General features: G+C 41.2%; 1 protein-coding gene across 1 annotated transcript; it reads right to left on the reverse strand.

Annotated features, from left to right (window-relative positions):
• Window positions 1-2: 2 nt before the first annotated feature.
• MRPS22 (mitochondrial ribosomal protein S22) lies at window positions 3-6,862 on the reverse strand. The gene is made up of 8 exons (XM_080624305.1): window positions 6,740-6,862; window positions 6,394-6,548; window positions 5,228-5,392; window positions 3,197-3,340; window positions 2,608-2,691; window positions 1,500-1,645; window positions 511-619; window positions 3-241 (listed from the first exon to the last, which is right to left on the reverse strand). The coding sequence occupies exons 1-8, from the start codon at window positions 6,846-6,848 to the stop codon at window positions 149-151; spliced, it is 1,005 nt and encodes a 334-aa protein (XP_080480431.1). The 5' UTR covers window positions 6,849-6,862; the 3' UTR covers window positions 3-148.
• Window positions 6,863-22,914: the final 16,052 nt, after the last annotated feature.

Raw genomic sequence — 22,914 nt, forward strand, 5'->3', positions numbered from 1 at the left:
CTAATACAAGCTGCTCTACTGATTCTTCCATACATGCATCAGTAAAAGAAGTGCTAGAACAGTGAGTTGTTTGAAGTATTTATTGTGGAATCCTGTACAGAGAATGTTTATAAACAGACTTAAAACTTGTGAGGAAGAAAGGTTGATTTCAGGAGGCTGTAGAAGTAGCCATAGCTTCTGCATAAGCCTGGAGGGCCAATTGTATATAGCCTTCTCTCTGTGATTCGGTTTTTGCAAATGCCTGCAAATGTGACAGGAGAGACAATGTACAATTAAGAGCATCCCTGAATAATGGTATTTCATCATTCCAGTGGTACATCAGCCAGTGACAACCCAAATCCTAGAGCAGCTATATACAGTTTAAAAAATGGCACAAACCCCCCAACAAACCAGCATGTGTAACAGTTCTAGTTAAGTACCCACTTCTTAAGGAGAAATTAGACTACTAACTCAACTTTTGCTGTTTAGAAGCTTTATGTATTTACATAATCCTCAAGTGGAAAAGCATACCTTGATCAGATCCACTCCTTGAAGCTTCCCTTCCTTAGCTTCTTTTGCTGATGGACATTCAGGATGAAGCATGTGATACAGTGTAATTAAACTTGTAGCATCATCCAGCCTAAACAAATAAAGGCTTACTTGTAGTAACAGCTTTCTCTCAATACTTAAGAGGACTTAAAGAAAGTGTACTTCGCACACCACAGGCTTTCTTAAACTGCTTTCACTGGCTATATGCTAATTGGGACATCTAGCTCAACAGGCTCCCATCTATTGCAAAGGCAACCTCTTCAGGAGAAGGCAGACTAGAAGCATGCGAGCATCAACACCCACCAGGTAAGGTACTTAAACATGGCCATACTGCAGTTTAAGCCTGATGCTTAATTAAGCTGAAATCTCTGTGAAATACAATTAATTACCCAGTAACAAGTATTTAGCAGAATAACTGCAGAAACTTGTTAACATGGACTGCAGTAACTAGCATGTTTTACAGATGAAGTAGTAGAAATCTTGTGACACCTCAGCCCTCAGCTGCATTTAGAACTTGAACAGATGTTTTACATAAATGCAAGCATTAGCCAGAAGTGGGTGGTAGGTAAAGATGCTCCAAAGTCCAGTAATGTTAATTGTCCACACATTTCAATTTTTCCTTTAACAATTTGATTCTAAAACTGGAACTTTTCTGTATTGCTTCTTATCCTTGAGTTTAAAAGTAAGATCTGACCACCTGTTGAAAGCTTCCAACTTCAACAGGAGGGTTAAAAAAGGAAGAAAAGGGTGTGCCAATCTTAAAAGCCAAGAAAATTGTTAGGCTTTAAGATCAGCCCTGGCCAGAGCTGGTATGGTGCTTCAACACCTATTTAACTAAAAGTTACAGCTAGCCTAAGATTTCATGCAAATGAAAACTTATTATATGTTAGAGAAATACTGTGTTTTCAAATACTAGTACTTGTTGTTTCTGTTAAGATAACCAGAATTAATAAGTGACAAACACCACTTACAAGTCTCTGTTGATCATATCTATTAGTAAGCCATCCGTTTTCTTTCTGTTGACTAGATACCATACCATGCCTCCAAAGTGTCTTGTTGAACGGAGCAGGTCGTATTTGGCATGTTTCTCAATGTCATCGTATGTCCGATGATGAACCTATACATAGAAAAGTTTGCAGTCTCATCAGCGTAACTGGAGCTGGATGACAGTTTCTCCCCTCTACATCTCTGAGTTTCTATTTCCTCCCTAATGTGCAGGAGTAAGCCACAGGCTGAACCATGCAACACTAAAGCTTTATACATGTTATAATTCAAGGTAACACTGGGATAACCTAAATTCTTGATACTTAGGTGTAGACATCTTTATGTTAGGAGAAAGCTATATACTAGCTATGTTCTAAAAATCTGGTAAGGGAGGGACATATCCTCTGAATCTTCACTGCTGTCAAGTTGTAATCTCTCCCTTAAGGAGAAAAATACTAGAGCAAAGAGGTGAAATTTTACTTGGAGGAAAAGGGACTTGAAAATTGCTTAATAGAAGTTACATTCTCAAGAGCCTTGAGGAATTACTACAGTTTAAAGAGAAGAAACATTTTAAAGGCAAGTGTGTATATTAACCTATTCACCAGTAGCTAGATTTAAACTAGATACAAGTTTTTCTGAAGAACGGTATTTTTTCTACCTGGTCTTTGTCAAAAATAATACAGTGCTCTCAGGTGCACTTTGATCCATTATCTACCCTGTTCTTTCATATCCCAGTGCAGCAGTCAGCGTGACTTGAGTGAGCACAGCTCTGACTGTGGTCACAGGCATTATCATAACTTCTGGTTTGATACCAAACCCCCACTACATAAGGGCTATTTTTATGCATCTGTAGTTCTTTGTATACTGTGGAAATTACTTACACAGAATCCAGGGTTACTTTTCTACAGGAAAAAAGTAAAAAAGATAACAGGTAATCTATACAGGGAAAAAAGAACACACGTGAACAGCACCTTTGATGCGCAGATAATGCTGATGGTTACTGCTGTGGGAAACCAGGACATGGTTATAGAACAAACCCTTAAGTTATTCATGAATGCTATTTATTTTTCCTAGAAAAAAGGAAAGTTAACTCACTCTGATATAGTCAGCTGAATCTGGCTCAAACTGAGCAATGCACAAGTTGAGGACATCCTCATGACGGTCTTGCTGAAATACGGTCTAAAACAACAGTTCAAATTTAGGACTAGATCCTGAATCACACCATTCCAATGCTCCAAAATCAAAACAACAGCCACAACATTTCTGTTCTAGGCAACATTTACACTGAGCACCCCCCCCTTAATCACGAACCAAAATGAGTAAGACTAAAGGAACTGCTTTAATGGCATTGTATTAATGTTTCTTTGATTTCTTTTCCCCTGAATTTTTCAGATTAAGCATGTGATTTCATCAAAGCAGAACAAGTTAGATGTGGATTTCTGGTATGACAGAATATTTGCACCTACCCAGGATTTACTTTGCCCTAAAACTGAAACTTCATTACAAGTATTTTAACGAAGTTTCAATGATAAGCAATCAAGAGAAAGCAGTTCAAGAGAATTCAAGCAGCTTAAAACCAAACAGCAGACGGGTTTACTCAGAGTTACTCTGTCCATCTAGCACAGCTTCACTGTCCGAGCACAGTTAAGTAAAAATCATCAGTTTCCAGACCCAAAGATCTTACCCCAAGGTGTTCATCCTTGAATAGCACTGGGGGAATAACTCTGCGCCCTTCTTGTGGGAAGAATATCTGTATCATTCTGTCTCGCTCCTCCCAAGTTGCTTTGCGTAACACACCATTTGGTTCTCTAACAACAATGAAACGTTCCTGAGAAGAAGGTAAAAAAAAGCATCATCTCCCAAAGTCTGCTCTCTCTGTAGCCAGAACCATTGCAAAAAGATTCTTACTTTGCCAAAGTCCTTCTCTACCTAAACTCACACTAAAAGCACCAGTTTCTAGTTGATTGATGCTATGTGCTAGATGTATCATTTCTCCCTTGATAACTGCTCATCAAGAGCTACATTTTCACCTTAATTTTACTGTGTGACATAACTGCATGCACCCACACTGAGAGCTACAACTCTGTAAAGTTTATGTAGATAACCTAACTAATAGTGAGAGTCAGTGTTGCTGCCAGCCTGACTGATGCACTTAGTAACACATCCTAAGCTAAGAAGGGAAGAGTCTCAGGCTTTTCCAACTGTTTCAGAGGTAGATGTTAGAATCAAGTAAGGGCAAGTGCAAAAAAAAAAAAAAAAAGAGTAAAAAACCCACACTTGTATCTCTTCACAAGCATATTTGATTTAGGCAGCACACAGGAAAGTCTGTTGGAATGATGAAGTTTTCAATACACTGCAGCACAAGAATAAATAGCAAGTACCTGGAGAGAGTTCTCAGATGGTGTAGTAGATCAGAATCACACAATTCTCTAGGGTTGGAAAGGATCTCTGGAGATCATCTAGTTCAACTGACTACAGGCCTTTAACTGAATTCTACTCTCATGATCATGACCCTTTGAACTCTGCCATTCAGCCAATTCTCAATCCACCTCACTGTCCATTCATTCCCATTCCATCCACATTTCCGAAGCTTACCTATGAGGATGTTGTGGGAGACAGTGTCAAAAGCCTTGCTGAAGTTGAGGTAGATATAATCCACTGCTCTCCTCTGTCAACCCATCTTGCCATGTCATCATAAAAGGCTATTAGATTAGTCAAGCAAGATTTACCCTTGGTGAATCCATGCTGACTACTCTTGACGACCTTCTTTTGTTCTAGATGCTTAGTGATGACCTCCAGAATGACCTGTTCCATCTCCCTTCCAGGGATGGAGGTGAGGCTGACTGGCCGGTAGTTTCCTGGGTCCTCCTCCTTGCCCTTTTTGAAGTTGGGAGTAACACAGGCCTTCCTCCAGTCATCAGGCACCTCTCCTGTTCTCCATGATCTTTCGAAGATGATGGAAAGCAGCAGAGCAACAACATCTGTCAGCTTCCTCACTACTTGTGGGTGCATCCCATCAGGGCCAATGGATGTATGGGCGTTAAGACTGACTAACCTATCCCTAACCCAACCCTCTACAACCAGGGGGAAGTCTTCCTTTCTCCAGCCTGGGAGACTGGGCAATTCATTTCACGGTATTATCACCATATGCATGTTTGAACCATGGAGACTTCTGAGAATCATAACTACTTCTTAAGAAATTTTCCAGTCTCTTACTATTGGCACCTCAAACAATCTGATGTTTCATTAAACAAAGCAATCTTTACCCCTATGCTCTATAATTCTATTTGACAACTGTTTCTTCACAGCTTTCCTGAGAATTTACTTTATCACTTACTCAGTTTTCCTTTGCCACTGTGAAGTAACTCCATCTTTTGGTCTATGCCCAGTAGTAAGCAATCCGGTTCCACAGAAAGATTCTATGAAGTGTGGAGGAGCATGCCCAGCACACCACAAGCATCTGCTTTTGAAATAATTAACCAATTACCCCACAGCCCCCACCAAGACTGCTTTTGAGTACTGGAATGTCAGTCACTATCAGTCATAAACAAGCATTTAGAAATGCATTTCTTTGTACCAGACTGAACCTTGTACCAGACTGAACTTGCAACTCCTCAGACTTTTTACAAACTAACAGAACTCTACTTTATTCAAACCTAAAGGTTATTTTGAAATTAAGAATGGTAAGGTCTTGAAAGAATACACTGTTACTTACACGATGGGGAACAGAGTAAGTTAGATCTGTAAAGACATATTTTGTAGTTTCAGTTCCTTCAAGTAATTTGTCTTCTGCTAAGACATCATCAATTGGCTCTCTTTCATCCAAAACAGGGGGCATGATTAGTCTTTCTTTAGCTTCCTCAATGGCTTTTCTTGTGGCCTTGGAAAAGGAATAGTTAAATTTTACAATTAAGTAAAAAGCTAACATACAATTTTTGGATAAACATGAGAAGTGAGACACTAATTCAATCTGCAGGTAGATGAATCATAACTGAACAACACAGCACTGCTGTAGCTTGGGCAAACTGCTGGAGAAAGTTCCTAAACAAAAATCTATATATACTACTGCAAACGCCATGTTTATTTCCGTTATTTCATCATGGCAAATTTCCTCCAAAGCATAAACCACAGCCAACAGTTTAGGGAAAGAGGATAATTAAGAAAACCTGTTACTCAAGAAAACAAAAAACACATCTGATTTCCTTTCATATTCCATGATAAATCAAGAAAATTTGTATAAATAAAACTGACTATTTAAAGTGGAGAAACACTGATTTGCACAAAACCTAAATGCTCCAGGCTTAGGGAAGAATGGCTGGAAATTGCTCATGGAAAAGGACCTGAGGGTGCTAACTGATGGAGCTGAACATGAGCAGCTTGTGCCCAGGCAGCCAAGAAACCAACAGCACCAGTGCAGCGGCAGGGCCAGGGCAGTGATCATCTCCCTGTGCTGGCACTGGTGAGGCCGCACCTCGAACCCTGTGCTCAGCTCTGGGCCCCTCACTACAGGAGACGTTGAGGTGCTGGAGCGGGGCCAGAGAAGGGCAATGGAGCTGGTGCAGGGCCTGGAGCACAGTGTGATGGGGGACGGCTGAGGGACCTGGATACTATGCGCAGTTCCTTCCCTGAAAGTGTGGTCAGGCATTGGAACAGGCTGCCCAGGGCAGTGGTGACCTTGTCAGTGCTGCAGAACGGCTGGGCTTGATGATTTTAAGGATCTTTTCCAACCTCATTGATTCTACAATTCTAGGAAACAAGTAAAGAAACCTAAATGTTGTCAACAGCAGCATTAAAGGAAGCACAAACACAAACTGTTACAAGACCACTACCAGCTTTTTGCTAAACCCAAAACTTGTATCAACACGAAGCGGGGCAGCCTACCTCTTCCAGCTGAGCTTCTGTCATCAGCTTGTATGTGGGTGGCTTAAGTTCCTTCTTCACTGGCCTAAACACCTTATGCAGGTTGAGCCCTGTCATCTTGTACAGCAGATTCTGAACCGCTTCATCCGTGAAGGCAGGCTTGGCGGCTTGTCCTCCTGCAGGAGCATTTCACACTCCTGTTAACCCGGCGGGCGGGAAGCCCCTGCCATGCTATTCCCTCCCGTTAAAGACCCACAGCAGCCCCTTACTCCTCCTCCCGCCCTCCCCAGATCACCATGAAGGGTACCCGCAACGAGACAGAACCCGGTGGGGTATCCCTGTTCCCATCCCTTCTTCCCTCACGTACCGCCCGCGGCCGCCGCGTCCTGGCCGAGCCCCCGCCGGGCGCGACAGCCCCACAAAGCCCGCGCCGCCCGCCATAGCCGCGCGGGGACCGACGCGCTGAACGCCGCCATCTTACACACACGCCCCTTCCCTTCCTGCCGCCCCGAGGCGCGCCGGGAAATGGAGGCGCCGTTCACCTCGGTGTCCTGTCAGAACGAGGCCGCAGGGGGGAGCTCACCTCAGGGGCAAAGAGACGCGGCCCCTCCCTGCCCCGCGCGTTTTTAAACAGAGAAACCTCTTCCAGGGCGTTTGTGTGATTAAAACGCTGCCGAGGCGGAGGTGAGGACAGGTTAGGGTGGGTATTCGTTCTGTTAGAGCAAATAGTGGGAGCAGAGGGGGCTGTCTGCTTCCTCAGGTGGGAAGGGGATGGAGCAGAGTTCTAGGTTGGCAGGTTTCTTTGCTTGTTGGGAAAATTGAAGGAGTTTGTTGGAGGAATTGAAGCCAGCGTGCATACTTGCCACAGTTAAACTACTGATAAACAGCAACTGCTCAGGGATTAGGAAAGGTTTGAGGTGGTAAGTGGGTTCATTTCTGTAGAGGAGTAATGGAGCTGGTGAAAGATGTGGAGTATAAGTCTGGTGAAAAATGGCTGAGGGATCTGAGGGGGATTTAGTCTAGAGAACTGCCTTTCAGTAGGCTCGAGTGAGGAAGTGGCTGGTCTCTTTTCCCAATTAACAAGTGATAGGACAAGAGGAAGTGGCCTTAAGCTGTGACAGTGGAGTTTTATACTGGATATTAGGAACAATTTCTTCCTCAGAGGGTGCTCAGGGCAGTGGTGGAGTCACCGTCCTTGGAAGTGTTTACAACCTGTCTAGACGAAGCCCTCAGTGGCATGGCTTAATGATGGCCTTGGCAGTGCTGGAGAACGGTCAGACTTGATGATCTTCAAAGTCTTTTCCAGTCTAGCTGATTCTATGATTTTATTAGCAGCTTCTGGGCCTGGTGTCTCTCTGGTTGGTCAGCTGGCACGGCAAGTGCTGCCTGCCTGAGAGGGAGAAATATGGTGGTAAACTATATAAAAATTTAAAACCACACGTGGCTGTAGCGTATGTGATGATTTGGCACTTGCATTGTGACTGAAGGGACAGTCTAGTTGCCAGGTGGTGGATTTTCTGCCTGGCCTGTAATAAGAGGGGGGTCAAAGGGACACCACAAGCAGTCATGCCTGGAAGTACTTATCTCCTGAGGAGTGTCTGTATCATGCACTGCTGCCCTCAGACCCTGCCTCTGCAGGTGGTGAGTTTTAGTCTTCTTGTGTTGAGGGAGGGTTAACATTTTTGTTAATGAGGGCAAATTGTAGAGTCACAGCCTGGTTTGTGTTGGAAGGGACCTTAAAGCTCATCCAGTTCCAAGCCCCTGCCACAGGCAGGAACACCTTCCACTAGAGCAGGTTGCTTCAAGCCTCGTCCAACCTGGCCTTGAACACTGCCAGGGATGGGGCAGCCACAGCTTCTCTGGGCACCCTGTGCCAGTGTATAAATGTGTGTGTATATATATATATATATTTAAAAAAAAAACCTGCATAAAATAATTGCATTGAAGCATAAAACTGAATTTTGTGTTTATATCCAATAGGCACAGCAGATCAGATCTAATGGCTGTGAAGAGAGGGTATGCAGTTGAAATGGTCATGTTATTTCATTACAACTATAACTGATTTCTTATAAATGAGTCTGTTTTATGGATTGAAAGTTCATTATTACTCAGAAGTTTGTTTTCTCTAGCTGGCCTGTATCTTTTATTGTGATTGTCAGTCTTACAGACTGTTGTTAGGGGTGTGTGAAAAAAAAAGAAAACCTTTTATCAGCAGGCAAGTCTTTGTATAGGGGCCCAGAATGCTTCTAATTTTACAATGCCTAAAACCACGCATTGATGCAGGCTGGCCGATGACTTCTTGTCCAAACAGGAAATATTTTGTTTCCAGGAGAGGAGATTTGGATAACACAAGTAATGTGCTTAAATTCTGCAGATTTCTAATTGGTTTAAAGGTGAAGTTTATTGCTTTGCCAAATCCAAAACTAAATTATGTTACTTTTGAAAATGGAGATTGAAGTTTTGGAGAAAAGGAAGGGTTTATAACATATGTTGGTCTTCATTAGCATCAAGTTAAGCATCAGGTGAAAAATATTTGTTTCTAATAATAGATCTTCATTATCCCGAGGAGTATTGCTGTCCTCCTCTGCCTTACTCCATATTCAAGCACATGTGCTGTGTTGAATTTTATGTTCAAGCTTTTCAATATCCTGGCCTTTGCACTCTCAGAAAAGTTGCAAGAGGGCATATTCTTCTCATATTTGCATTGGTACTATTAGGTTGAAATCGCTGAGAATTTAAGAGTGCGAATGAGCCCTTAATATTATTCTAATGTGATTTTGTGCATAATTTGTTTAAGTAGTGCTTAGAAAATTAAAAAAAATAATTTTGAGGAAATGAAGAAGGTGTTGTTTTCCAGTTCTTGCTTGGAAGATCTCCAGGGTGAGAGCTATACCCTATAAGGGAATTGGGAAGTTATTTGGCGACTTGCCTAAAAGCCACTTCAGACCTGTTCCTGAATTTGGATGGCAAGCTAATGTCCATTTAAATTCACAAAAGTGCTTAGAAAAACAACAGAATTTATTGGGCTATATCCAGGAGAGGTTAAATTCACAGTCATTCGGTACTGGAGTAGTAACAGCTGCTGTGAGGATTAGCCTTTTGGCTGGTGGGATGAAAGGAAATATTAACTAATTATACTGTAGATGGAAGTATAGCAGTTTAACATAATTTGTAAAATAAAATCACCTTATATTGAATAGGTTGGTTATATTTTATGTATTGTTTGTATTTGTACTGAAGCAAGTTTTAAATGGCATGTTTTATATTGGTAGACTTAAAAATAAAACACCACCTTGAAGAGTCAGTGGTGTAAAAAAACTACTGATGATGAAATAAAGAATCTTTCTCAGCTTTTGGTATTATTCTGAATGCATCCCAAGACAGTTGCTGTTGGAAAATTATAACCATCTGATGGTGGATGGATGTCCCCTGTGAAAGACACTGGTGGTCTAAGTCTGGATTCTATGGAAAAGTGTCAATACAAAATTACCTCCACAGTTGGCATTAATTTCCTTTGTGTTGATTGTTTCAGGAGAGCAAAAGGATCAGATGGCTGCTGAGAGTGAATCAGTTTGGTTAACATCTTGAGGAAGAGAAGGCAAACTGGGAGCTTAGGAGCTTGCATTGTTGCTTTGCCTGTTTAATTGATAAAATAAGGGGTGGTAGTTTGGCAGTCTTTCTGAATAATGAATGTGTCAAATTAATAGTAAGAAGTTGTTAGGAAGGAAGGATTCTTTGTTAGGAAATAATACAGGGTAAAATACCAAATGTAAGTTTTGGTAACTGTGCAGCCAGGGGCTGTAAGAAGAAAGAGAGTGCACTCAAGGCAGGCTGTGGACATGTCCACAGTTGATGACATGAGCTTTTTAAAATTAATGGTTGGTTCTCTTGTTCCTGGTAAGAAAGAACCTGACAATGCTGTGGAACATTTTTTTCTGGGGCACGTAATGGACCAGGTTGGAAGCTCTTTTTACTAAACCTGCAGGGTTAGTCTGAAGAGCAATTATTTTTTCACAGAAAAGGCAGAGAGGGTGCTGAAGTAGGACAGATGACACAAAGCTTATTATATCATTTAATATGATAAGCCTTTAAAATAAAGGCTTTTAAAGGAGCATTTAAAGGATTTAATATATTACATGTGCCTGCTTTTGTTTCCTCATGTCCATAGATGGAGTGGGGTATTTTTTTTTTCTGAAATAATTGGGGTGGTCATTTGAATTAGTCACCTCTTTTCAGGCATGTTACCTGCAAGCACCTTATTTGATAGTTTCTGTTGTTGGAGGGAGAGAGTATTATTTTCTTGGGAATTGTTTTTAAGGTCTGTAGCCATGGATTTCATTGCCATCCAAAGCCCTCGTAGCTCTTTTGATGATGATGATGATGATGATGGTGATGCATGAGCCTTTGCTAACACATCAGAGTGGGTATTTTCTGCCTTAAAGACCATATAGATATCTGCAACTGTTTTGCTTTCAAATTCCCTTGTGATACTTGACTGCAGTGACATGTCTGTGTGGCTGCAGAGCTGTGCTGAGCCAAACCTACCTCCCAGGGCAGAGTTAGGGGTAGTTCTGCAGGACAAAGCCCATTTTCCCGAATAATAAGAAATGACTACTGGAACCGAATGATGGAACTCAGCTGTAGCCGTTATCATCCTGAGTCATCAGCTGCCTCCTGTTGCCTATGGAAATATCCTTAGTGAGGGGGAATGAGAGGGAAACACCATGCAGAAGTCTCCCAAGTTTGTTTTTTCGGTGCTGGCAGTTTTAGGAAGTACTAATAGTAAACATAGGTTGAACAGCAAATCGAGCCTTGACTATTTGACATTTTTATTTCAAATTTGAAGAAAAAATGACAAACCAAAACCGATTATACATGCTCTTTATTTTAAATATCCAGCCTGGTTTCGGAGGAGTTTACGCTACGCACATGTGCTATATTATCATGGGCCACAGGGGGGCAAGATTGAGGTTTTAGCAGTAAAGAATGAAAGCGCCCGAGGAGTTAGAGTGGATAAAGTAAATGAACTCTCTTCATTAATGACCCGGATTTGCCTCTGTCTCACATAAAGCTGCCATAATCTCACTTTAATAATGATAAATTAGATAGATACAAGTACTGTCTCCAGCAGCTGAGATTACATACATTATTTATAGTAGAGATATAAATCCCACTTCAGTTTATATTGTTTTCTTTGCCACACTCAAACAGCTTGAGCCAAAGCCCATTAAAGCGATTGAAAGTCCTTCCCTGACTTCAGCAAGCTCTGAATTAAGAGTCCATATTTTTCAAATAAACTTTATTCTTCCTTCCTGCCCTTGTAATAAGTATCCTTTAAAAATGAGTTGTCAGCAAAAAAATAGTAAATATTCAGTATTACTCGAAGTAGGGTACAATTAAAGTATTTGTTGTTTTCCCCATTCTTAATCCTTTTTTCACCTTCCTCTCATTCCATCATTATTTGAAGTCTTGTCCATCTGAATCCAAGCACTCGCCAGGGCACTGTGAACTAAATCTGGTGTCCAGCAAAGACTGTTGCATGCAGGCAGGATGGGACCTACCTGGTATCTCTATTTCCTAAGTAGGACAGAGTAGGAATCCTGGCAGATTTGTTGGTTTCTTTCATGTTTGGGACAAGAATGCTTGGAGGAGAAAACATCTTCCAATTCTAAGGTTAATTAGATTTTTTTTCTGTTTTGTTGCTAACAAGAGTGGTCAGTGCCTTTCTGTCATAATTCTGTTTGTCACTGAAACCTAACAAAATGTTCTGAAACCTGTACTGTCCAGATTAAACCTAGATGGGGATGATGTGCTTTGCCTAGCCTATTGGCAGAGGCTTCGGAAAAACCCAAATCAGATGTGTCTACTAGTTACACTTTATCACATTTTGTTATTCTCCCAAAGAAGCCTGGAGATAATGATTTTCTTGCCTTTTTTTTTTTTTTTTTTTTTTTTAAATCAAGCTTCATCAAGACTATTGTATCACATAATGGTTTTTCACTTATTTTATCAATGAGTTTACCTGACACAGAAGCATTATTCTCCTAGTTATAAACTAACACTTATTCAATGGTAACTGCAGAATTTTGTTTATTCCAGTCTTTTCTCATAAGAGCTGAGTTTATGAACCCCTTAATCCTTCAGTTCTTTCACAAGTATGTATACGTATTATTCTGCGATGACTTGTTAATTGATTATTTTTTCCCAGACTTGGTTTGGTCTCATAATTTTCTTTGCTTTTTTTTTCCAGTTTAAAGAACACTTACCTCACAACTGATCATCTTGTGGCTTAGTGATACCAAGAAACCACTCTTAACTGCATGCCATTCCCTTCTCATGTGCTTTTCGCCTCTGATACTCCATCTGTCTCTGGAATTCTTTCACAAATTCACTTCTTGTCTATGTAATTATTTTTCTTTAAATCTCCTATTTTTATTTCACGTTGCACCTAAGCCTTTTTGTTTTCATCTTGAATTACTTTGAAATCATCTGGGTTTTTTTTGGTTTGTTTTGCCACCTTGATTTTTCTTCCTTCTTTCCCCAAATTTTTTTTCATGCATAAAAGCTCCTGTAGCCTGTATTTTTTGTAATTTACTTTGTTGTTGCTGTTGATAAGGGCAATGGGTAACTTTGGCTTGCTGTTTTGTGTTTAAATAGCCTACATGTCAGGGTCAGCTTTTTTTAACCCATTCCTTTCCCAGACCGTACTAAAGTTTTTATACTGTTTTATATAAAATCCCTTCTCTTCTGAAGGTGGAGCTGCATGAGGGGTAGGGATCGTTTGTTCTGGGGTTTTTTTCTGCTTGCTGTTTTTTTTTTCATCCCCTTCTTTGGATTCCTTTGGATCCAGAGTGTAATACAAATTAAATTTGCTTAGGCAAACCCACTGTGCATTTAAAAAAGTCATTATAAAGACAGGATCCTGGGGGTCTGAAAGAAAAGCTAAAACAGCTGTGCACTCCAGTACAAACAACACATAAATCTACAGTATCTTCTCTTCATGATCAAGTAAGTGAAAGAAAAGGCTCAGAAAGTAAAAGATATTTTTATCCCACAGAAGCAGAGCTGAAAGAATTCAGTGTCAGTTTAAATCTCAGCCATTTCTGTTAGGCAGTTAAAAGCTAGCATTTTTTTTTAAGCAAACGCATTCTGATGTGCTAGCCAAACAACTCTTATTGACCTGTTAGAAATGAAGGTTGGTTTTAAGTCCAAGATGAAATGGTTTTTCAACTCTTCAGTGAAGAGCATATCTCTTAAGTTTCCAGTTGTGTTTGTTCTTGCTACTTTCTTTCTATCCAAGCCCATCAAGAAAATGTTAAACCAAAACCAGACATGGAGTTAATTTGATCAGATAGTCATCAAATTGTTTTCCCCATTTATTTCCAAGTAAACCTCTTGATATTTATTAGGTTGCCCACCAGAGTTAATAGGAAGACTCCCATCCAGTTTTGGCCAAACTGTCTGAGTAGAGTACGAGATGTCACTGGATGACTTGCAGAACAGCATGGACATAAGTGCTTCAGCTGGTGCTATACCTGTTTAATCTGGGGCAAAATATATATGTAGATTGCTTACAAACTGTTGTGAAACTGTGCACGGAATGAGTAATTGTGTTTATGCTTCTTTGAATTTCAAGAGAGTATGTATATGGGTAGAAACTTGTGCACTGTTACCACAGCTCTTTCTCTTATAAGAAAAAGTATGTGTATATGTACCCATGATCTCTGTGTGCTTAGCCACACCATTTTGCAGTACATGATATGATCATTAACATACGTCAATGTTTGTACATTTGGACTAGGATAAGTGCTTGGATCTTTATGAAAGCATATATTACATATCTAAATAAATAACGTAGCTGGGCAGCTGGAGAGATCTAGTAGTGGCTTTATAAAATGCTTCAAGGGGAAAAATTAAGCAGATGGCCCAGCATGCCAGGAGAAATATTAGGGACAGCAACATAGAAAACACAGGTCTGACTCTGCCTTGTGCACTGTATGCACTGTGCCCCCATTTGTCAGAGAGGTGAGTGTATGAGCCACTAATTTAAAGTGCAGAATGCTTTCCTTCTTTGGGAAGGGGATGGAAAAACAACCTTGGAGCAGTAAGTAGAATGAAAATTAAGATGGAAAGCTAAAGCAAAGTGCTAGAAGCCCAATTGTATGTATCTGGTTATATTTCATTTTTTAGTGTCTGCGCAGCAAAAGGGGAATGTCTTGGTCCTCCCATTTATTCACCCTATTCTGGGCTGCCTGCTTCTGATTCTTTCCATTACACCCACTCCATACACATCATATATTTTCATAAACAGTCTTAGTTTATTATCCAAGTGGAAACAATGAATAATTTTCTTTTAGGTTGTTGAGCTGAATCAAGTCACAGAGGGGTCTAATGAGTGCCAGAGCCTCTGAGAGGAAAAGAATGGAAGCAGAATCTTCTTATTTCAGTTGTAGCAAGCCTCCAGATTGTGTCACAGCTTTCAGGTAACTAGAGCCTCAAGGCCAAAACTTGTTCTCTCTGTTCAAGCCCTCCTTTGAGCTGTTTTGCTTGTTGGAAAAATTTTGGTCTTCCTGACAGTCACTAAACAGTCAGTGATTTTCTTCTGTCTTCTTTTGTTTTAAAAGCACAACAGTTCAGGCCACATGCAAATTCAGGATCTGAACCTGAAAGTGAGATTATGTGTTCCATGGAAAGGCAAATCAGATACTGTCCCCTTTGCTCTGCAACAGCACAAAGATTTCCTAAAACTTACAAGGTATTACTGAGATGCAGCCAATCCCCATGGTATTTTACAGTAGAATTTTGCAGCACTGGGATCACTTAATTTTTCCTGTGTACTCTAGTGCAGCAGAATTACTTGCAAACCAAGTACCATTTACTTTGTAAGTAGGCAGTGGAATTTTTAATTGATACTTACAAATTAAGTAGGTTATTGCTTGAAGGGCTTTAATTTAGATCTAAAAACTAAAAGGACAATTTGAGTGCTGGGGCAGCAAAAAATTAGTTGTGATCCTGTGAGCAACAGAGCAATATGAGATCAGTATTGTATAATTTTGCCTAACTGTGTCTGAAATTAACTGTTCTTTTGCTGTGCATATTTCAGCCCCAAGGGCTGAACATTTGCCCCTAAAGCAAGGCATAATTTTATTTAGTTGTTCACTCTTTTTCATTATAATTTCTTTTTTAAAAATTTTTTATGGTATACCAAATCAAACTTCTAAATGCTGGTATAAGATGTGATTCTGTGCAAAATACTGTATGCTCTAAATGTTATTATATCTTCTACTGATGCAAGTTAGATTCTGCTTATCATTCTTTAGCCTTCTCCTAATAATTTCCCTAGTGCTACTCAAAAAAAGAATAGTATCTTCCTTTTCAACTATTAGATGTGATTGTTTTATCACTGTATTTCTGAAAATCAAAACAAATCTGTGTTTTTCATTGGGACATCGTTTGGACTATTGAAGTTCCCAACATTATTCCCTGTGTGGCTACAGAACACTAGATGTCACTGTGTGGCTGCGTGTCGTACACACGAATGACAGTAGCACAAGTCTCTCAACACATAAAAGAGTCCTCATCTTTCAAAAATATTTGTAATATTGCCTTTTTATTATGAAAACAATTAAAACATGTAAATGCTCGATTTTTACACTCTAAAAGCATTGCAAACCTTCTTTTCCCTGCATTATGATTACATGGGGAACATTTCTTAATGAATTAGAGTGGTAAGTACATTTGCTCACTTTTTGGTGTACTGTAAAGCTCTCCAATTGATTATCTACCAAAAGAGAATTTTCATTTCCTGATATCATCAGCATGGTCCTTACTGTGGAACAGGAAGGAAGGATCACAGGTGGGGTGTTGCCCTTTTCTGTCTCCTCAAATAACCTTTTATTGAGTGCCCTGGCTTGAAGGAGTATGGAAATCTTAAAAATTAAGTAAAAGCAAAATGTGTTAGCTAGCAACAGTACTTTGAGCTCTAGAGTCATCTTGAAGACAACCAGTGCAACGGATGTTACTTTGCCAGTATTTGATTGGCTTTGGATGATTTCAAAGGAAGTGGTTTCAAAATCACTGATCTTACACAGCTAATATGTTAGTCACAGGGGCCCAATCCTGCATAGGGCCTTTAATACTGAGTGTGTTTAAGTAACATATTTAAATCACATGTAGTGTGTTATTACTGTATCATATCCTAGCTCTGTTTCAATGCTTTGGTCTTTCTCTCCACCACTCTGTGTGGGTCACAGTTCCTAGCTGAGAGCTGTTGGTAACTGCCACAGACTGCTTGGTGACTCTGGGTCAGTCACTTTGCTATTTAGTATTTTTTAATACCCCATCCTTAACATAGAGATTGATTGGATGAGTAGCTACAAAGAAGTATGACTGTATGTATTCCTACTTTCATTTCAGTTGGGCATAGTGAAATACATCCAATTTTTAAAAAAAAAAAAAATCCTTTAAGTTTTTCATGAGTAGCTGTCACTTAAATTTAAGGGCTTTGGACCAGGGATTATTTAATTTCTAGTAGAATTTTGTATTACTTGTGCAATACCTTTGTAATTTTTTCAAACAAACCGACACTTTAAGATGCTCCTTGTTTATCCAGCAAGTCCCCCTCTGCCCTGTTTGTCAAAGTAATTATCTCACCCTACAGAAATGGAGACAGAAACAATCTTTAGAAGATAAGATTATGATATGATTTTATTGTGCCTCTGTACAATTTTGCATGTAGTGTATTATTGCTGTACCAGCGAGAGCGAGATTATTAGTGGTAGGGACCCATGAAGAATATTACAGGTGGACATTGCGCCTAAGGCATTACAGATTGTTACGCCTCCTCTACTCGCTGCTGTATTCTCAGTAGGACAGGAAGGCTGTGTATATATCTCCTAAGACAGAGGGGTTAACAAGCTGGTTTATGTTCTGCTCCAATGAAACTAATTGAATGAGTATCCATGGCCCGTGGTTCCTGTTGGATCATTGGTGATGGTAGGATGCACATACTGCTGTCTCATTCTTTCTCTGTTACTGTAGATAACACTGCTTTCTATACTGAAAAGGAGAGGCATAGCATAGAGCAGCTGTTTTATTTCCAGTTCCTTCCCATTGTCTTTACAATCCCACTGCAGCATCCAATACTGGCCTTCTGATAAACACATGCAGTTTCCCATTTTGGAAACATGGCTGAGGATGGAAGAATGAGGGGGGAAAAAGAGGCCTGCATGGGGAATAAGATGTTAGGGCCTTTATTAATGACCTTTCTCCACTCACACTTTCTTCTTTGCTATTGGTCTCTCTGCTCCACGTTCTCTACTAGTACTTTATTTTGACGTTTTGACCCCTCTTGCATGTCATTTTTCCCCACCCTTTGTCTATTTCTCTCCTCTTCTTTTCCTGGTAGAAAGACATACCGCTGTGGCATTTAATTTTGGTTCGTTGGGTCTGATACTAGTTCTCACCAAAAACATTTGGTTTTTTGGTACTCATAACCACTGTGTGTAAGTGTAAATTGTTACCTCAGGTGGCTACAATCCTTTATTTCCAAATGAGGAACATAAAAAGGAAAGCCCTTGCTCAGTGCAAATAAGATTTGGGACTTTCTGCAGTTTGCAGACTGATTAATTGTACAATGAAAACTGAACATTCTGGAGAGCAGCACTGAAGTAAAACAAATAGCACCAATCAATCATGAAAGAATTTTCCTGAGGTTTGAATTTATTGAGGTGAGGTTTTTTTCAATAATTCAAAATTAGATCGGCATCCAGACTAGCCACGGAGCTGCCTTCATCCTCTTACTACGCAACCAGTCTCTTAAAACAAGGGAACATATATCATAAGCGGATCCTAACCTCGAATTCTGTCCTCAGTACTTCAGAAGCCTCTGTTTCTTCCCTTGACAGGGGAGGAGCATGCATATCCCTTGCTGGGTTAGTGGGTGATGAGGCCCAACTGCTCTGAGGTATCAGGTCACTCGGAAGCACTGCTGCTTTCTGCAGCCAGACAAGTCAGGGGAGGAACTTCAGCCCACCCGCTCTGCTGGATCACAACTGACAGGAATACACAGGGCCTGGCTAGGCTGCCTTATGCTTTGGATTGAATGATAACCAGGAACACAGCTATTGCTTGGGAACAACAGCTGTATTTCAAAATTACCTCAATGACCAGTGTGTATCCCATCCTTGTGGAATGATTTTTTTTTTTTTTTCCCTTGTCCTTCCCATTGACAACACCAGGACAGGGAATGGTTTGGGTTGGAAAGGACCTTAAGATCATGTAGTTTCAACCCCCTGCCATGGGTAGGGACACCTCACACTAGGCCATGTCACCCAACGGTCTGTCCAACCTGGCCTTGATCACTGCCAGGGATGGAGCATTTACCATTTCTTTGGGCAACCTTTGTCAGGGCCTCACCACCCTTTATAGTAAAGAACCTCTTCCTTATATCCAACCTGAACTTCACCTGTTTTAGTTAGAACTCATTTCCCCTTGTCCTATTGCTACTGTCTCTTATGATGAGTCCCTCTACAGCATGCAAACACTTAACTCTGTTGTGTGGTTAACAGTAGCAAGGTTAATTTCTCTCAAGTCTCCTACTTATGTTTTCAATGAGAAAATGGCCCAGCAATAGCCGAAGTCCCTCACAGAAACAGGACATCCTGAGCTGGGGCAGATGCATTTCCTCTACCAAGTTTTAATGCAAGTTTTCAACAATAGCTCTGTGTATGTGCTTCGGGGTGTAGCATGTGCATAAACCTGTGTACACACACACTGTGCAATGCTACATGAGCCTTTTAAAATAACATACAAAATTCTATGGGATCTGTATGTTTTGTTAGAAGAAATGTATTTTGGAAATGAAAATACATTTACTCTGTTAGGGCATAAAGCAGGATTAGGTAGAGAGAACCAGGATGTGGGTGGTCACAGTTGCAAAGCTTACAGAGTGTTCAGTAAAATATCCTTGGAACATAAAATTAAAATAAGTGAAGAGTCAACCAATATATCAGTGAATATAAACAAATGCTAGGGCTAAATAAGTACTCTGAGGAAGCCAAAGTGCAGTAATTAAAAGGGGGATAATTATGCTTTCTCTCCTTTCTAGAGGAGATGGTTAAGATTTTTTGTTGGTACATGGATGCAGTTTTTGAGAAGTTTTTATTTGTGTTCTTATACCTTCGTTCCAGCTTAGGCACTGTTTTTTACCTGTGCCTGGGCTTCTTTGCCACAGAAGGGCAGGAAGCCAGGATTGAGCTTTCCTGGCCGATTTAAGTCAGTTACTGCAGCAAAAGTACAGCTTCTGACACAAACAGAGCATCCAAGTATCTGGGCTTGTGTCACTGGAGGATCAAACTGGTGCTTACCTTTCTTCAGCTCTCACTGCTTTTTTTTTTTTTTCATCAAACAAATGGTTCAAATCAGTGAATAATTGTAAATGATAGCAATATGTCAAGGGCAATACATTCTGCCTTTAAATGCAAGGTAAGTGTTTATAAGAAAGAATATTTTTAGTAATTATCATAGAAGCTTAAAAGTATTCACAGATGATAATCAGAAAAGAAAAAATATTTATTTTATTCCATCCTTCACTCATTTCCATATAGTTTGTCCTTGTCATCTTTCAAATGAAGCAGTCGTAGTTCAAATCATGTCCCTTTAGCAGCAACCTCTATGGTTAGCACTTGTGGCTGAGTGTGGCTGTCAGTTATTGACCTGGCTTGCAGACAGAAAGAATGGTCGGCAGCCATATCCTTGTTAATTTGCTGTAGCTCAGCTTTGCTTGTGAGGAATTTCATGGTGTTTCATCTCTGTATCAAGTTCTGCAGAGCTGGTGGAGGTGAACACTAAAGAAATGAAAACCCTTCTAAGATCAGGTCGTAGAGAAAGAATGTTTAAGTTGTGGGGCATCAACCCACACATGTGCTTGTTATATGTCAGTAAAATCAATACATGATGCTTTCTTTAATTTTACTTTTCTGTTAATAAATATTAGGCTGATTTGTGATCAGAATATCTTGTTCCTTTTAGAATAAGTGTAATGATTTTTTTGATCTTAAGGTCTTTTCCAACCCTAACCATTCTAAGATTTTACCTGGTGATATTTAAGAATATCCTACAAAATGTATATAAACTCTCTCCTGTTTAGCATGTAGACTTGAACAATTTGCTTTCCTCACTTCATAAGTTAGGAAAAGCACACAACCTTGTTAAGGAATCCTATGTTAAATAGAGGTTAAGAGAAGATAATTCAGGAAAGCAAAGTATAATTACTCCAACTGGAATTGGCCAGAACTTACCCCCTTATGATTAGACCTTATTTCCTTATATTAAGATCATTCTGTACCCATACCCCTGCTGAGTCAATATAAAAGCCAAGACTTTGAGTTGAACATGCCATCTGAGACACGGGCAGGCGAGCGTGATGGTGAGTACTCGCCGTATGACCGGGGCCCGGTCTGGGAGCTCTGCTCTGGCTGCGCCCGCAGTAGCCAGCGTAGGCACCCAGACAGAGCTGATGAGAGGGGAGGCTGCAGTGCAATGCTCAGAGTGTAGTGAGTGTCTGCACTGGTCTCCTGAGGGAATGGTGCCAAATGGGCAGGGCTGTACTCCATGCTCCTTGGTGGAGGTTCTCTTGCAGCAGGTGGCTGAGCTGCGGGATGCTGTTAATAGGCTGCAAGATATCAGGGAAGCTGAGAAGAAACAGGACTGCCTCCTCCAGGCCCAAACTGTGCAGGGGCCTCAGGTGTCCCCTGAAGCTCATGGAGGAGTGGAGGAGGCTGTCAACCCAGGAAGCTGGGAAATAGTAACAACAAAAAAAAGAGGAAGAGGACAATTAAAAACAAGGGGCTTCCTCCTAAAGCTGTTGTCCCCACCCAGAACCGCTTTGCTGTTCTGCAGGGGGCTAAGAAGGAAGGGCACTTGCACCAGAAACAACCGGCTGGTGCGCCGGCAAAGAAGATTACTACTGGTGCTGCCAGGAAAAAGAGACTGGTCATAGTGGTAGGGGACTCTACTTTGAAAGGGACAGAGGCACTCATCTGTCGGCCTGACCGGATCTCGAGGGAGGTGTGTTGCCTACCTGGGGCACGGATCAGGGATGTTGCAGAGAGGCTGCCTGCTCTAGTGAGACCCACGGACTATTACCCACTTCTGGTGATCCATGTGGGTGCTAGTGATGTTGATAGCAGTAGCCTGGAGAACATAAAGAAGGACTACAGAGCCCTGGGAGAGGTGGTTAGGGGCTCTGGAGCTCAGATTGTCTTTTTGTCAATTCTCCAGGATAGAGAGGGAGACCTTAAAAAAGCTAGGAGGATTGGCAAAGTTAATAAATGGTTAAAAGGATGGTGTCATAGTCAGGGGTTTGGGTGTTTTGAATACGGGACCCAGGTTAGTAGGCCAGGTCTACTGCGGGCTGTTAGAGCTGATCTGACAAAGAAGAGGAAGACTGGTTTTGGTAGCAGGCTTGCCAGGCTGGTCAGGGTTTCTTTAAACTAGATGTGTTGGGGGAGGAGGGCATTGTTCCATCCCAACACACCCAGTCAGTTGCCAGCACCTACAATAAATGCTCGGAGCGATGCAGAGATATTCCAGCCACTCCAGCCAATGAGCTGGCTTTATTTGGAGCTCGGCTCAGATGCCTCTACACAAACGCCCGTAGCATGGGAAACAAACAAGAGGAATTAGAGATGTGTGCATGACTACGGGAGTATGATACAGTAGGCATCACAGAAACATGGTGGGATGGCTCCTACGACTGGAGTGTTGGAATGGAAGGTTACAGGCTCTATAGAAAAGACAGGCCTGGCAGGCGGGGAGGGAGAGTTGTTATTTATGTTAGGGATAGGCTGGAGAGTATGGAACTGAGTCTGGGGACAGGTGAGCAGTCGACAGAGAGTTTGTGGGTCAAGGTTAAAGGGAGAGCAGTGATGGGGGACATTATTGTGGAGATCTGTTACAGACCGCCTGATCAAGAGGAATCTGTGGATGAAGTGCTCTATAGGCAGACAGGAACAGCCTCAAGCTCACAGGCCCTTGTTCTCATGAGAGACTTCAACCACCCTGACATCTGTTGGAGTGAAGGTACGGCCCGGCACAAGCAATCCAGGAGGTTCCTCGATTGTGTGGAAGACAACTTCCTTCTGCAAGTAATAGAGGAGCCGACAAGGAGAGGTGCCATGCTTGACCTTGTGCTCACCAATAGGGAAGGGCTGGTTAGAAATGTGACGCTCCAGGGCAGCCTTGGTTGCAGTGACCATGAGATGGTCGAATTCGAGATCCTCAGGACAGTGAGAAGAGCATGCAGCAAGCTCACTGCCCTGGACTTCAGAGAGCAGACTTTGGCCTCTTCAGGAACCTGCTTAGTAAGTTTCCATGGGACACAGCCCTAGAGGGCAGGGGGGCCCAAGACTCTTGGTTGTTATTCAAGGATCACCTGCTCCAAACTCAGGAATGTTGCATCCCAACTAGAAGGAAGTGCAGCAAGAGGGCCAGGAGACCTCCTTGGATGGATAAGGAGCTGCCCAGGAAAATTCAAAGGAA

Source organism: Psittacula echo (assembly GCF_963264785.1).
Source record: "Psittacula echo genome assembly, chromosome: 7".
In the NCBI taxonomy this organism is placed as follows: domain Eukaryota; kingdom Metazoa; phylum Chordata; class Aves; order Psittaciformes; family Psittacidae; genus Psittacula; species Psittacula echo.